At 47.5% G+C, this 14,988-nt stretch overlaps 1 protein-coding gene across 2 annotated transcripts; it reads left to right on the plus strand.

Moving 5' to 3' along the window:
* The first annotated feature begins 1,268 nt into the window (after nt 1–1,268).
* LOC102982778 (transcription factor GATA-4) lies at nt 1,269–14,322 on the plus strand. 2 transcript variants are annotated; one of them, XM_028486255.2, is made up of 5 exons: nt 1,269–1,439; nt 2,461–2,586; nt 9,772–9,859; nt 11,449–11,576; nt 12,640–14,322. In XM_028486255.2, exons 1-5 carry the CDS (start codon nt 1,275–1,277, stop codon nt 12,820–12,822), a joined length of 690 nt encoding a protein of 229 aa, XP_028342056.1. In that variant the 5' UTR covers nt 1,269–1,274; the 3' UTR covers nt 12,823–14,322. The 2 variants fall into 2 exon arrangements, with proteins under 2 accessions (XP_028342056.1, XP_054939268.1); XM_055083293.1 differs by lacking the exon at nt 2,461–2,586 and having other exon boundaries at nt 1,275–1,439.
* Nucleotides 14,323–14,988: the final 666 nt, after the last annotated feature.

A 14,988-nucleotide genomic window follows, 5' to 3' on the forward strand; every position in this document is an offset into this window, starting at 1 on the left:
GGATATAAAAATTTTCAAAATAGGAAGCATTTTGTATACATGGAGTATACATGGAGTCAGAGAGACTTCTGGAAGTTCTGAGCCAGGCTTTATGTAGATCACAAGGAATAAGGAAACTGGCCCAGCCTGTCTCAGCAGGATGACTGAAATGGCCGTAGTGAGATGAGTCAATTGTTAAATTCTATAGACATGGAAGACAAAGGTGTTGGGGGAGGAGGGGCCTGTGAGTGAGTGCAGGGAAATGGCAGGGATGGCCACGTTCCTGTGGACGGGTTCCACTCTAAATCACCATTGCTCATAATATGCACCTTTATTTTATGCTCCAGTACGCAAGAAAAATGTCAAACTATGACACAGCATATCATACAGATACATTGAAATGAGAAAAATGAATTACAGCCTTTTTCTGCAGGAAAGTTTGAAAATTTCAAGAACTTTCAGAAAAAGATAGTCCCTTTGGCTCAGTAATTCTACATCTAGGGGAGTATCCTAAGGAATAACCAGACATGCTAAGATTAGTTTTCAAAATGAGCGGTGCCTACAAAACAAAAGTCAGAAACTGGCTAAGTAGAAGTTCAATGAGAATAGTTAAAGGATGGTGCAGTACTAGCATGTGATAATATACACTAAAATACGTTTGTAAAGAATTTCTAATGTGGGAAAATGCTTTGGTATGAAGTGAAAAAACAGGCTCAAAATGATACAGCTTGACCTCAAGTAGACAAAAATGTCAATATATAAAACATTGCATAGGATCTAACAGAACAAAATGTTAATAACGGTGATTTTTGAGTTACAGGATTATGTATGATTTCTATTTTTTTTTACACATTCCAGCATTTAATTGTCCTGAAGTAAATATTTATTATATTTTTATTGAAAAGGAAATGGAATCTCAATTTTGAAAGGGAAAAAAGAGAGAAAGAAGGTCTTGAGTGGAACTCAGTGTTAGGTGAAACCCCCCCGACCCAGGCTCTGAAGAGAGAGAAATCCAGGCACTGGTGGTCTCTGCCACACTCCCTTCCCTTTCTCATGACCAGGGAGAGCCTGCTGTGTCTGGGATGGCGGGGGTAAGGTCCGCTTGCCAGGACAGCCCTCTGAGCTGGTTCCCAAGGGTTAGGGCCAATCGAGGAAAAGCCAGGCAGCCCAAAGCGATCTGTCTTCCACTCCTTGCAAGGAGAGGGCATTATTTCCTTGGTGTCTAGATTCTCCGCTGTGAGATTTCTGGCATAAACAGAGAACTAATCCTCTGTATTGTTTCCCACCCAGTAGATATGTTTGACGACTTCTCGGAAGGCAGAGAGTGTGTCAACTGCGGGGCCATGTCCACCCCGCTGTGGCGGCGGGATGGGACGGGACACTACCTGTGCAACGCCTGCGGCCTCTACCACAAGATGAATGGCATCAACCGGCCCCTCATCAAGCCCCAGCGCCGCCTGGTAAGCCAGTGCCGGGCGCCCAGCAGCCAGGCTTCTCTCCTTCTGTCAGCTCCTGGCTTCAGGGCTCGGCCTTGGTGGGAAATTCCTGGTTTTGAGTTTGGGGCTTCAAGGCATGTTTCAGAGAAGGTGCAGGTTGAAGGGCTGGATGAGCGGCAAATAGTAATTTCTTACACCTTCAGAGTTGGCTTGAGCTACGAGGGTGGTCCAGACCATTTAGTTCAACCCCTTAATTATGCAGAAGTGAAGAGTGGGGCTCAGAAAAGCTAATGGCCTCGCCCACGGGCACTTAGATACTGATCTCCCCTCGGGACGAGAGTCCAGACTTCCTGCTCCCGACCCAGCGTTGTCTGGTGTATCTCCTGTGTTCACATCAACTCCACGGGGAAGGCTAACTCATCCTTTCTGTGTTGTGACTTACCCTGTTTTCAGCTGATCCATTGATAAACCCAAAGACCAGGGAGATTATGTGGGGCGTGCTGGGCCCGGTGGCTGGGGAAGAGCTGGAACTAAGTTTTTGTCTCCTGGTCTCCTGGTCTTTTCTACTAAAATTTGATTTTGACCAATTCGAACTAGCTTTCCACAGATATTAGGGAAAGAAGAACAGAGGGGATAAACCCTGGTGCTTGCCTTCCTTGAGGTCAGTCTTTGAAGACACTCGGACACAGTAATTCCTCACCCCCACTCACTCCCGGCACCTGAGGCCCGGATTCGTAATACTTTGGGGAGAAGCTTTTCTGCGTACAGTGTGCAGGGCTTGCTGGGCTTTTTCCTGACGCGAGTGACTGATAATGTTGCTGACACCGCGGTTATGACCAGGATTTGCCATCCCCTGCAGCACAGCCCTTTTGCTCCCGCGCCCCCAGGAGAGGCTTAGGGGCGTGGCATCCGAGCATCCGGTGCGGTGGCTGGTCTGAGACTGTCACACAGCCATGCCCCACGCTCGCTGCCAGTGAAGTGAGGTGCTGCGGTGCCTGCCATGTCCTTGTCCTTGGACCTGAAGGGTCTGTCTCCTGTGTTGCAGTCCGCCTCCCGCCGAGTGGGCCTCTCCTGCGCCAACTGCCAGACTACCACCACCACTCTGTGGCGCCGCAACGCCGAGGGCGAGCCCGTGTGCAATGCCTGCGGCCTCTACATGAAGCTCCACGGCGTAAGGGTCCCCCGACCGTGTCCCGCGCTTTCCTCCACTGCTCGGGTCTCACCCCTCTTCCTCCCCGCAGACCATAATTCATTTTCTCCTTCTTAACAAAGAAATGTAGATCTGGAAGGGACCTTAGAGACTGTCGTCGTGCGAGTTAGGGTTGCTATAGCAATACCATAGACTGGGCGGCTTAAACAATAGCAATTAACCTCCATGGTTCTAGAGGCTGGAGCTCCGAGATCAGGGGCCAGCAGGGTCCAGGGAGGACCCCCTGTCCAGTGGCAGACTTCTCTCACTGTGTCCTCACTTGGTGGAAGGGGCAAAGGAGCACTGTGGGGTCTCTATTATAAGGGCACTAATCCCATTCATGAAGGCTCCACCCTCATGACCTCATCACCTCCCAAAGGCCCCACTTCCTAATACCATCACCTCGCATGTTAGGTTTGTGCACATATGAATTTGAGAGGGACACAAACATTCAGACCGTGACAGAGATATTGCTATGGAACATCATTTCCATCTTTAACATTACATAAGTCTAATTCCCATTTCACAGTTGAAGAGACTAAAAAATAGTCTGTATGTGTGGTAGTATGATATATAACAAAGGAAACAATTCAATGGATAAGGGATAGCTTTTTAAGAATGATTGTATTGACATAATCTGGAAAACAAAAAGAAAACTTGACCTCTACCTCCTACCAAAAGCAAAAATAAACCTGGATGTATTAAACGTATGAAACGTAGGACATCTTTAAATAGAGACAATAAAAATACTAGGGGCTTCCCTGGTGGTGCAGTGGTTGAGAGTCCGCCTGCCGATGCAGGGGACACGGGTTCGTGCCCCGGTCCGGGAGGATCCCACATGCCGCGGAGCGGCTGGGCCCGTGAGCCATGGCCGCTGAGCCCGCGCGTCCGGAGCCTGTGCTCCGCAACGGGAGAGGCCACAGCAGTGAGAGGCCCGCATACCACAAAACAAAAACGAAAACAAAAACAAAACTAGAAGAAAATGTAGAGGGGGAGTGTTTATATAACCTTGGGGATGGGAGGAGACGTTTTCTTCAGCAAGTTTTCAAAACTCTTAAGCCATCAAAGAAAAATTAGATATATTTGATTATATAACATTTCATATTAGTGTATGGAAAAAGATACCCCAAGAAAGTAAAACCAATATACACATACATGAGAAAAAGGATTACTGTTTCCAGAATACAGAGAGCTTCTACAAGCCTTTTTTTTTTCTAGCCACATGGCTTGTGGGATCTTAGTTCCCCAACCAGGGATCGAACTCGGGCCCTTGGCAGTGAAAGTGCAGAGTCTTAAGCCCTGGACCGCCAGGGAATTACCAAAGCTCTTTATGTTCTAATTTGGAACAATCTCCATTACATAGTGCTTAAAAACGAAGTCCGTGCAGAACACTGTTCATAGCATGGTTCCAGTTTTATAAAGAAAGAGGGAGAACATAATTTATATGTAGTTGCTTATATATACATTGAACAGTTTTGGATGGATGAATACACATACATATGTATATAGATATGTACATGTGCACACATGTTTGAGAACTTTTTAAAATGTAAGAAACAGGCTGTTATTCCAATTGCCTCATGGGCAGAGGATTGGTAGTAGTAAGATGGGAGGGGTTGTTATTAACTTAATCTCATGCATCTTTTCATGTTTTCTTGTTATAATGAGCTTAAAAATGTCTAAAAATAGAGAAAGCCCACGCACAGCAACAGAGCCAACACAGCCAAAAAAAAAAAAGTCTAAAAATATAGTTAAGAATACTCATAAGAAAACATTTTTTTTTTTTTTTTTTTTTTTTTTTTTTTTTTTTTTTTTTTTGCGGTACGCGGGAGCACAGGCTCCGGACGCGCAGGCTCAGTGGCCATGGCTCACGGGCCCAGCCGCTCCGCGGCATGTGGGATCCTCCCCGACCGGGGCGCGAACCCGGTTCCCCTGCATCGGCAGGCGGACGCGCAACCACTGCGCCACCAGGGAAGCCCAAGAAAACATATTGACCCTTGAACAACGCAGGGGTTAGGGGTGCCGACCTTCTGCAGTCGAAAATCCATGTCTAACCTATAGTCTGCCCTACACGTACGTGATTTCTCCTTACCTGTGGTTCCACATGTGCAGAGTCAACCAACCACGGATCACGTAGTGCTGTAGTATTTACTATTGAAAAGAAATCCACATTTAAGTGGACCCATGCAGTTCAAACCCATGTTGTTCAAGGGTCAACTTTTGCAAGAAGTATATACAAGGATACTTGTTGAATCATTGTAATAATGAAAGAGGAGAAAAAAAAACTTTGGGAGGAAAATGGTTAAAGAAACTATTGTTCTTCAATAGGGGAACGATAAAAGGAACTGATAGAGGAATATTATGTAGGTATTAAAAGCATTGTGCCTGTAAAAAATTAGAAATAGAATTACTAATTCTATTACTAATTCTAGAATTATGATACAGCAATCTATTTCTGGTATAGATCCAAAAAGAATTGAAAGCAGAATCTCGAACAAATATTTGTATGCTCATGTTCACAGCAGCATTATTCGCAATAGCCAAAAGGTGGAAGCAACCCATGTGTCCATTGATGGATGGATGGATAAGCAAAATGTGGTCTACACATACGATGGGATATTATTCAGCCTTCAAAAGGAAGGAAGTTCTGACACAGGCTACAACATGCATAGACCTTGAGGACATGGTGCTAAATGAAAGAAGCCAGTCACAAAAGGACAAACACAGTGTGATTCCACTTATATGAGGTCCCAGAGGAGTCAAATTCCTAAAGACAGAAAGTAGAATAGCGGTTGCCAAGGGCTGAGGGGAGGGGGAAATGAGGAGTGACCATTTAATGAGCAGAGTTCAGTTCTGCAAAATGAAAAGTGTTCTGGAGACGGATGGTGGTGATGGTTCATAGCAATGCGAGTATACTTTTTTTTCTTTTTAAGGAGTCTCATGAAATTTTATTCAATTTCAAGGGTACAGACAAGAAGCAAATTTCACAAAGAAATAATGCAGCAATGTAATTACTGGCTTGGATGGCTGTACCTGAGGTTGTTCAGAGTGCTAAGAGCTATCTGGATTATCGGCTATCCAGTTTTCTCCCTTCTTCAGCTCTTTGCCACACGAGGGTCCATTAGTCCTAACTAGAATGGAAATGAGGTGTACTTACAGAGATAATATTTTATTCTTAGGATGCCAGAAAATGTAGAACATCTTTCTGAAGTAATAGAGGCTTCAGTCTGTAAGTGGGTCACTTATTTCCCCAATAGGTTTACCTGTAAGTCAACTTGAAGCACAGCCTTCAGGATTTCAAGCTTAAAAAAATGTTTTAAACTATTTTCATCCTAAAATATTTTAAAATGGTTACACTGACTGGAAATTCCCTGAAATGAAACAGCTCAGTTATATTTGATAACTTTGTAGCACCCCAAATTCATTAGACACATTTAATGCATAGTTCCCAGACCTGCAATAATACAACCATAACCATTCTAATCATATCATAGTTGAATAAGATATTGATTGGTCCCTCTAGATAAAGTCTACAAAGCAAAGGACTGAGCAGATCTGTTGCCATGTCTCCTCAACGGCTCTGTAGTAGGCACAAGCAGTTGAGCTTTTACTTTAAGTAAGGTTATTAAGAGTTACTAAATTGGGCTTCCCTGGTGACGCAGATGGTTGAGAGTCCGCCTGCCGATGCAGGAGACACGGGTTCGTGCCCCAGTCCGGGAAGATCCCACATGCCGCGGAGCGGCTGGGCCCGTGAGCCATGGCCATGGCCGCTGAGCCTGCGCGTCTGGAGCCTGTGCTCCGCAACGGGAGAGGCCACAACAGTGAGAGGCCCGCGTACCGCAAAAAAAAAAAAAAAAAAAAAAAAAAAGAGTTACTAAATTGACAGTGATTGAGTGAATTGTAAAGTGTCCTCACCATTTTTTCAATTCATTAAGAGGTGAAATGATAATCTTAGAATAAGGATAAAAGGATTATAGGTGCATTGGAAAATTAAAATGATTGGATTTGATATGGCTGCTAATAGCCCACAGTTAAATAGAAGGAAAAAAATGGGGAAGGAAAGCCTTTCTGATCCATACCAAATTTCGTACAATTATGCATAAGATTGTGTTTAGGTACAAATCCACTGCAATTCAAGTTTTTAGACAGAGGCCAATTATAAATTCGTTATTTTGAAGTCAAAAGTACTTATCACATCTTCTAGATTCCACTTAAATAAAGTCTTCTTAAAGACTTATTTCCTAATAATCATATTTTAAACCACTGGGTTTCAGTAGGCTGGTGAATAGACATACTCTATATCAATACTAGAGGACATACTTTACATATGTATGAAAAATCATAGCAAGGCAGTTTACCAGAATTCTCATAGAAATGCACATTAGCCTATTTTACATGGCACCTGTAAACAGCATCTGAGGAAATTTTTACAAAGATAATTCAGTAGTCTAGGTAGTAATGTACACTAAAACTTTGGCATCTGTGTTACATTTTAAACCAACCAATAGTTCTGTCAGTTCCTGCCAGCAGCCTGCTTGAACATGACAGTCGACTCATCAGTAAAATTTCAATGCCATTTATCTGCGTGTTATGATGAACAACTTTAATTAAAATAAATTTATTCACCTAGGATTTTAATTGATTTTTATAGATGAGAAGGAACCTGAATGATTCTATTTATGATACATTTATAAATCAAGTAAGCATCTGGCAAGACCTCCAAAGCCAGTGGGAAATGATCTGTCTGATGCTTATGGTGGGAAGGGTATAGGGCACAGCTGTTAAAAGATGGTGACTGACAGAAAACAAAGTTCTTCTATTTTCTAGTGACCCTGGCAGAAAAAAATACTGCTTCAGGATTTGGACACACATAAAGATACATCTGCCAATGCAAATGTCTATCACTAGGTCCCTTCTCCTTTTAAAAAAGATGTATTAGAATACGCATCCTCAAATGGGGGGTGGTGTCACCCCCAAGTAGGACCAAAAAAACCCCTAGTCTTTTCGTGTATAAAGCAGATATAATACATATACAGCATATCTATGATATTAAAATTCATTGGGGGAATTCCCTGGCGGTCCAGTGGTTAGGACTCCATGCTTTCATTGCCGAGGGCTCGGGTTCAGTCCTCGGTTGGGGAACTAAGATCCCACAAGCTGTGTGGCACGGCCAAAAAAAATTCACTGGGGCACTATTTAAAAAAAAAAAAAGTTTAAAAGGCTTTGGGGGTGGGGCTGATGAAAAAAAGTTTTCAGAAAGACTGAATTAGTAGTGACTCTGTCAGTCACATGCATTTCTTCTCCCCACCATCACTATGCTATGTCAAAATACCCTGTGGCATTTTCGGTATTTGGAATTTTCATAAGACTATAATGTCTCTAGGACAATACTCCCAGAATAATTAAGATAAAGAAATTTCTCATCAGCTCTAAGCACATTTAATTATGGCATCTAAGAGGAGACTTATCCTTAGAAACTGACACCAAGTTAGGAAAATCAATTAACATTTATCTGATCATAATTACGAGTACAATCTTAACGTCTCTATTAAGAATTACAGGTTTGAGGTTGGCACTGGCAGCTGAAATTCAAAATTGCCTCTTAAAATTCAAAATGAAAATCTGCAAAGTCTTTTTAGAAAGCATTCCCTTTCTTTACGCTAGACTGTCACAGGTGACTTTATCCATTAATGCGAGTATACTTGACACTACTGAGCTGCACACTTGATGATGCTTAAGATGGTAAATTTTACGTGATGTGCATTTTATGACAATTTTTTTTTTAAAGTACTGAGGTGGGTGGGGATAAACATGAGGACAGGATTCTTCTGAAGTCAGGATGGTCTTCAAGAGGTGGATGCAGGGCGGGGAGGGGAGGATACTTTCCTCCGCGAGTGGGAGTGCTGTCTCATCTGACTCTCAGCTGACTAGAAGGCAGTTCAAGTTCACATATGCTACTGCACTTCTCTTTTTTTTTTGGCCGCACCATGCGCGGCTTGTGGGATCTTAGTTCCCTGACCAGGGATTGAACCGGGGCCCTCAGCAGTGAGAGTGCGGAGTTCTAACCACTGGACCGCCAGGGAATTCCCTGCACTTCTTTCTTAACAATTCCATGTTCACATCTTCAAAGTGGTCATCACTTGTCCTTCTGTATTTGCAGGTGTGGCCTCTGTTAGTCCCATATGGGAGTCTAGCACAGACCTGAGGCTAAACAATGTGGTTGGCCAGGCCTGAAAGAAGCCAGATGTGGGGCAGGCACACTATTTTAAAATAGTAGAAAGATGACCCTGCAGGCCTGCCCCCGACACTTGTTTAGGCATCTTGAATGGCTCAGGAGTGTGATGCCCGACAGTCACTGCTTGTTTAGGAGAATTCAGATGCCCTAAAGTGCTGTCATAAAGGACTCAGGCACTGGCCACAGGGCAGTCTCTCCACCATTGTCCCTGCTGCTCCCAGCACCCACGGAAACCACCACTTGCCCCAGCCAGACTCAGCACAGTGCAGAGCTGCTCCGTGTAGAGTGACTTTACACCTCCACTCTCCAGGCCGCCTCCGGTTGTGTCCATGATCTCGGCATAACTATTCATAGCACCCCCTTTTCACTCGCACAGTGTCCCAGTGTGGCTGATCAGTTAGCGGCTTTGGCACATACTGTTCTTGCTGCTTGAAATGTCTGCCCCTCATCTACTTGACAGTCTCCTACAACCCAGGCATCACCTCCTCCGGGAGGCCTGCCTTGATGTGCGCATGTGCCACTTTCCCTCCCCCAGCCCGGGACAGAGTTCAGTGTTTCTTTTCTATTTTCCCTCATCACCTATGAATCTGGTTATCTTCTATTTGTCTGTCTTTCCCAACCGTGAACCTCTGGAGAGAAGGGACTGTGTCTTTAGGTCTTTGTTTCTCCAGAGTTTAGTATAATACCCAGCATGGAATAGACATGCTCAACACTTTTTTTTTTTTGGTAGAATTGATTTCTTGCTCAGCAGGAGTTCCAGGCCTGATTCACTCAGTCTCAGCCCCAAGGTTTGTAGAGGAATTGCATAGATCTGGCCTTCTCATTGTGTATCTGTGTGTGTGTGTGTGTGTGTGTGTGTGTGTGTGTGTGTGTATAATGTCACGGATCAGGTACAAATGGAAAACCACGTATATTGACTTGTGACCCCCTAGGTCCCCAGGCCTCTGGCGATGCGGAAAGAGGGGATTCAAACCAGAAAACGGAAGCCCAAGAACCTTAACAAATCGAAGACACCAGCAGGTGAGAAAAAGATCGATGTGTAATTATATGAATAACTCAGTAGCTCTCAGAGTGTGTGAGCATCGTGTATGCTCAGGTGGGCCAGCCCAGGCTACCAGGGTGTAATGATAGCATCGTCCATCCCCGGCCGTTCAGGACAGAATGAATAACCCAGTGCAAAAGTAACATCACCGTGGAACATATTGGGAGCTTTTAAAGCAGGCTCAACTCATGTTATGGCCTGGTTTTTGCCAGTTGCAAAGTGCAGAGGTCCAGCTGGACCGGTTGAGGACCTGGAGGAAAAAGGAACCTGAGTCGGTCCCTCCATCTTTGGTGCTCCAGCCACTCAAGAACTCAAGTTCTTTCAATTTGCTTTGGGCTAAGTGGGGTGTAGGAAGACAGGGTCCTGTGGGTCATGTTCAGATTGATTTGTAACATTAATTTGTAAGCCAGTGTATAAATAACATCATGTAGTACTCTGTACTTTGCAAAGCTCCTTCACAAATATTATCTCACTGATGTTTATAGACCCCCATGAGACCCCATTTATGATCTCCATTTTACTAATGAGCAAGCTGAGGCTCAGAGAGGGCACTGACATCACAAGGGTCACACAGCTGTGAATGGGTAGAGCTGGAATTTAAACCCAAGTGTTTTCACTTCAGGGTCCATATTCTGTTCAATATATACTCTGCCTTCTCAATTTCTAGATTTCAGAATGAGGACTACTCGGGTCCCCTACCAAGAGCACTCCCTCCTCAGTACCGCTGTCAAATTAAAGATTTCACTGGAAAATGTGGCAGTTGTGGAAAAATTAAGTCGGCTGATACGATGGAAAGTTTATCTTCCAATCTAAGGCCTGACAAAGTCAGATAAATTTCCCTGTTCCACTGCTGAGAACATGACCATTCATGGAAAAGTTCTGGAACTTCTGGAAAAGTTCTCCTTTTCCAGATTCGACAGTGGCTCACTCCTGGCAGTCACGTCTTAGCAGAACGTTCAGTGGCTCACACCAGGTCCTCGGCCTTTCTCCCTGCTTCCACATTGTTTATACGAACAGCACCTTCCCCTGGGGAACTTCATCTCTTTGCATGGTGGGGTCCCAGCGGGAGCAGGCGTCGGTTCAGGTGTACAGTCCCCTATCCGAAATTCCAAATCCAGGGAGCTAGATTTGGCAGTAAAATGTAATCTGAACTGACACAGGTTAGTTATACTCTTCATTTATCCCATGTACGACTATTCCCATGTTTTGCTGTAGAGCTATTAATGTATTTAATTACGGGGTGTTGTCCCAGACCCCGCTGCAGGTATTCTGTAATATTCAGTCTCTGTCCTTTTTAAAATCCAAAAGTTTGAATCCTGAGACACACATAGCCCCAAGCGTCTGGGATAAAGGGTTGTGAGCCTGTCATCTGAAAAAGTTCCCTTGAAATTCTGCTACGTCTGCTTCGTTGTGAGAACCGTTGCCCTGCACTGATGGAAGCACCCTGCTTCTCTCCCCAGCAAATGTAGACAAGCCGTTAGCGCGGATCTGCCCTGGCTGTCTCCAAGGGCCGCCATCCGTTTGTCCCTGCCCCTGGGCTGGGTGTCCTGACTCTGCCTTGTTCCAGGTCCCTCGGGCAGTGAGAGCCTCCCTCCCACCACCAGCGCTTCCAGCAGCAGCGCGGAAGAGATGCGTCCCATCAAGACAGAGCCTGGGCTGTCATCCCACTATGGGCACGGCAGCTCCCTGTCGCAGGTACTGCTTGTTGGGGGGTAGACTCCAGGCGGCCAGGCCCCCGCCCGAGGCGAGGGGCTGTCTGCACGAGGATATGTTTCAGCACATCTGATCAAGCTACAGCGATTTGGACACACGACCGTGATGCATGCGTTTAGCAGTTCCTCTGTGCCAGGACCCATGTGCTGGCACACAGCATTGCTACAACCGGAATCAGAGTGCGGCCGCTGTGTGGGAGGAGGAGCGGGGCTTTCTAGGCCAGTCAGTCTCCTAAGTAAGGGTGGCTTGACGTTGGCCTTGAGGGTGGGTAGATTTTAACAGGAGGAAGGGGAGGAGGAGGCCCCTCCTGGCGTGGGCAAAGGTGTGGAAGCTGCAGAGGACAGGGCGGGCGGGCTGGGGTTGGTGAGGAGGTCACAGGCAGGATGCTGTTGTCATGAGGGTTGGCTGCGGGTCCAGCTTCACATGTGTGTCCAGAAGAGAAGCTAGCAGGACCCTCATTTCCCTCTGTCAGATATGATGGCAGTCCTGCTCCTCCAGCCCCTTCCCTGTGTGGTTCCCCCATCCGGGATCAGGATGCCCTCAAGCTTGGTCACGGTCTCCCATTAACTCTGATCTCTTCTCCGCCTGTACTTGAGGCGGGCGAGTCCTAACGAGCCTTCTGCCATCTGGGTGAAGAGAAGCTGATGCCCGGGGGCCAGGAGAGCCAGGAGCCCCTTCTGGGCAGGGGGGGATGGCTTTCTTCTGAAAATGGAGATTGATGGTGAAAAGACCGTAGAAAATGCCACCTGTAACCGTCAGAGGCTTCTGAGAAACCAGAATAGTCACAAAGCTACCGGGTCAGTGCTCAGAAGCAGCTGATGAGTCACGCAGACCCCCTGCATCCCATAGCACAGGGGTCAGGGGAAGAGAGTGCTGCCTGATGCCTCTCCTGCCCTTGTCCTTTCGCCCTGTCCTCTCGTCGCCTTCCTGGGGTGGGTGCCAGCCTGGGCACAGCTGTGGAATGGGGCTCCCCTCTCCAGCCCAGACCCCCTCCTGAGCCCCAGGAGGGATTCCATTGACTGCACCTTATACTTTTCGCTTTCAGACGTTCTCGGTCAGCGCGATGTCTGGCCACGGGTCCTCCATCCACCCAGTCCTCTCGGCCCTGAAGCTCTCTCCGCAAGGTTATGCGTCTTCTGTCAGCCAGTCACCGCAGGCCAGCTCCAAGCAGGACCCTTGGAACAGCCTGGCCTTGGCTGACAGTCACGGGGACATAATCACTGCATAATGTCACCTCCTTCCCTCCTTGGATTCCTGCATGGACTTGGGACTCGGAGGACAGCAGAGATGAGGCTCTGGGCTCCCAGGGGCCGGCCTGCTCTGTCTGGGAATGACTCCAGACAACAACTGGGAAGAAACTTGAAGTCAATGATTTGGTTAGGGGAGCGGGCGCTGGATTTTATTGGATAGCTTTTCAAGGTGGAGGACTGGAGAGAGCGCAGACTCTGATCTGGAAGACCCCCCCCCCTTCACTAGGAGCACACTTTAAGCCCCTTCCACGGAGTTGCAGACTCTTTCGCATTTTCTGCCTCACCACCCCTGACAAGAGACGAGATGTCCTTCTCCCTTGTCTTTCCACCGCTGTGGCCCGAAATGGTGGTTTTTCCACGGTGTTCCCGGCACGGGGGATCCGAGGGCAGGGTGCCGGGGCCCCTGCTCCAGCCTGAATCATGGTATCTGATGGACATGTGTTTGGACGGACGCCTTGGCCCCTCGGCGGGTCCTGCCCTCGCCCAACACTCCCCTTCCGGCTCGGCACACCTGCATCCCTCATGCTGAATCTTGACTCCAGAATCACGGGGTAGGGCCAGTGTTACCGGATCTCCGTGGGCAGATGGAGGAGGGGCCGCTTCTCCCACCGCAGAGTGGCTTCGGCAAACTCGCAATCTGGCAACTTCGCCTCCCCGCAAGTTCCTTCCGCGGCTAAAATCGCTCCTTCTCTTCATCCCCGAGGCCTCTGAAAATAAGCGCCCCTCCACTGCTCTCGGTGATTCCGCTCTGCCCGCAGCTTGAACACGTCCCCAAATCCTTCTTCCACCCCATCACGCTCAGGGGGGTCCTGAGTAAGAACAAAAACGGTTCTGGTGCTGAAGCAAGTCTGACTAGCATTCATCCAAGACTTGAGATCCTTCTGGAGAGGATGTCTAGTGGACACCATCGCCGGGCCTGGGGCCGCGCTGCGCGGGGCGGGGTTGTCAGCCTGGAGTTTGCGCATGCGCCTTGGTTCCGCGGAGACGAGTCTGTTGCCGGGACTGCCGGCCGAGGGCATCCGAGGGGCGCAGCTCCTGCACCCACGTCCTTTCTCCAGCAGCAGTCTTTTGTCCAGGAGGCCAAATGCTAGGGATTTCTCAACATAATTTCAAACCAACACTACACAACTCATGGAAGAAAGACGACGAGTGATGAGAGAAGACATCGGGCGGGCGGCCGGTGGGGGGGGGGCCCCCTCCTGCCCCCCCTCCCACTCTCGCGGGCTGGGAATCGGCCTTCTCTCCATGTTGCTGTCTCTGCCCGTGGCCCTGGGCTCTCGAAGACGCTTCCTTCCGTGTCCTGGCTGCCAACAGAATGTAGCTGACTGGCCTTCCTCTGTACTACTCCAAACACCTAGCCCCCAGCCCAAATCCTCCTGGCCGTAGCAGAGAGTATTTTTAAACCCAGGTTCTGTTTTAATCATTTACATCGCTTTCTTCTAAGAAAGCCGCCTTCATATACCTTCCTTAATCCACAAACCTGCTAACGTTGTCTTAAGGTGAAATGGCTGTAAAATCAGTATTTAACTAATAAATTTATCTGTATTCCTCTTTCCCTTCTCCTCCTCCCTCTGAGGTCTTTCCTGGGAGGTTCAATGCTGCCCTTTGCAAGGCGGCCCTGAGCCACTGAGGCCCCTTTGCTGATCTGCTCACAGGCTGCGTCTGAATCGTTTCTCCCTTCATTCCCTTTGGCAGTTGGCCGAGGCTTCCTCTGTGTGTGACGGGGGCTAGTGACAAGGACTAGCTTGTGACCTTGACAGGTAACCTCTAGGCTTGGTTTCCTAGGAGAGGGTTGGACCGGACCTTAACTAAATTTCCTGTGGCCCAGAAGTTGCCTCCCAACGAAGGGGGCATTTTTAGACCTCCCCTCGGGTACACCAGTGGCTGGAGCTGCAGGGCAGTGGTCTCTCCAGCCCTCCTGGTTTGAGACGTGCACTAGACGTGCTCTGCCATCTTCTCCTTTCTGGTTTGATCCAAACAAGCCCCTGGAGGGGGTCAGTGGTGCTCCACGCCAGTGGCACAGAAGGTGAAAATTTCTCCTTTGTCCATTTTGTCTTCACTTTCTTAGTCTACAGAATTGCTTAATTGCTTCATCTTAAAAGTGAGGTGGGGTTGAGGGGAGTGGCCCTAAGGCCTGTGGAACA

The sequence above is a fragment of the Physeter macrocephalus genome, unplaced genomic scaffold, assembly GCF_002837175.3.
Source record: "Physeter macrocephalus isolate SW-GA unplaced genomic scaffold, ASM283717v5 random_766, whole genome shotgun sequence".
Taxonomy (NCBI): domain Eukaryota; kingdom Metazoa; phylum Chordata; class Mammalia; order Artiodactyla; family Physeteridae; genus Physeter; species Physeter macrocephalus.

What these genes read in the sequence shown, in the direction of transcription:
- LOC102982778 (XM_028486255.2), top strand. Translation starts at nt 1,275, where the DNA reads ATGTTTGACGACTTCTCGGAAGGCAGAGAGTGTGTCAACTGCGGGGCC. An exon ending in TCTACATGAAGCTCCACGGC is followed by an intron (nt 2,587 to 9,771) that starts GTAAGGGTCCCC and finishes GTGACCCCCTAG; the next exon opens with GTCCCCAGGCCTCTGGCGAT. An exon ending in ACGGCAGCTCCCTGTCGCAG is followed by an intron (nt 11,577 to 12,639) that starts GTACTGCTTGTT and finishes TTTCGCTTTCAG; the next exon opens with ACGTTCTCGGTCAGCGCGAT.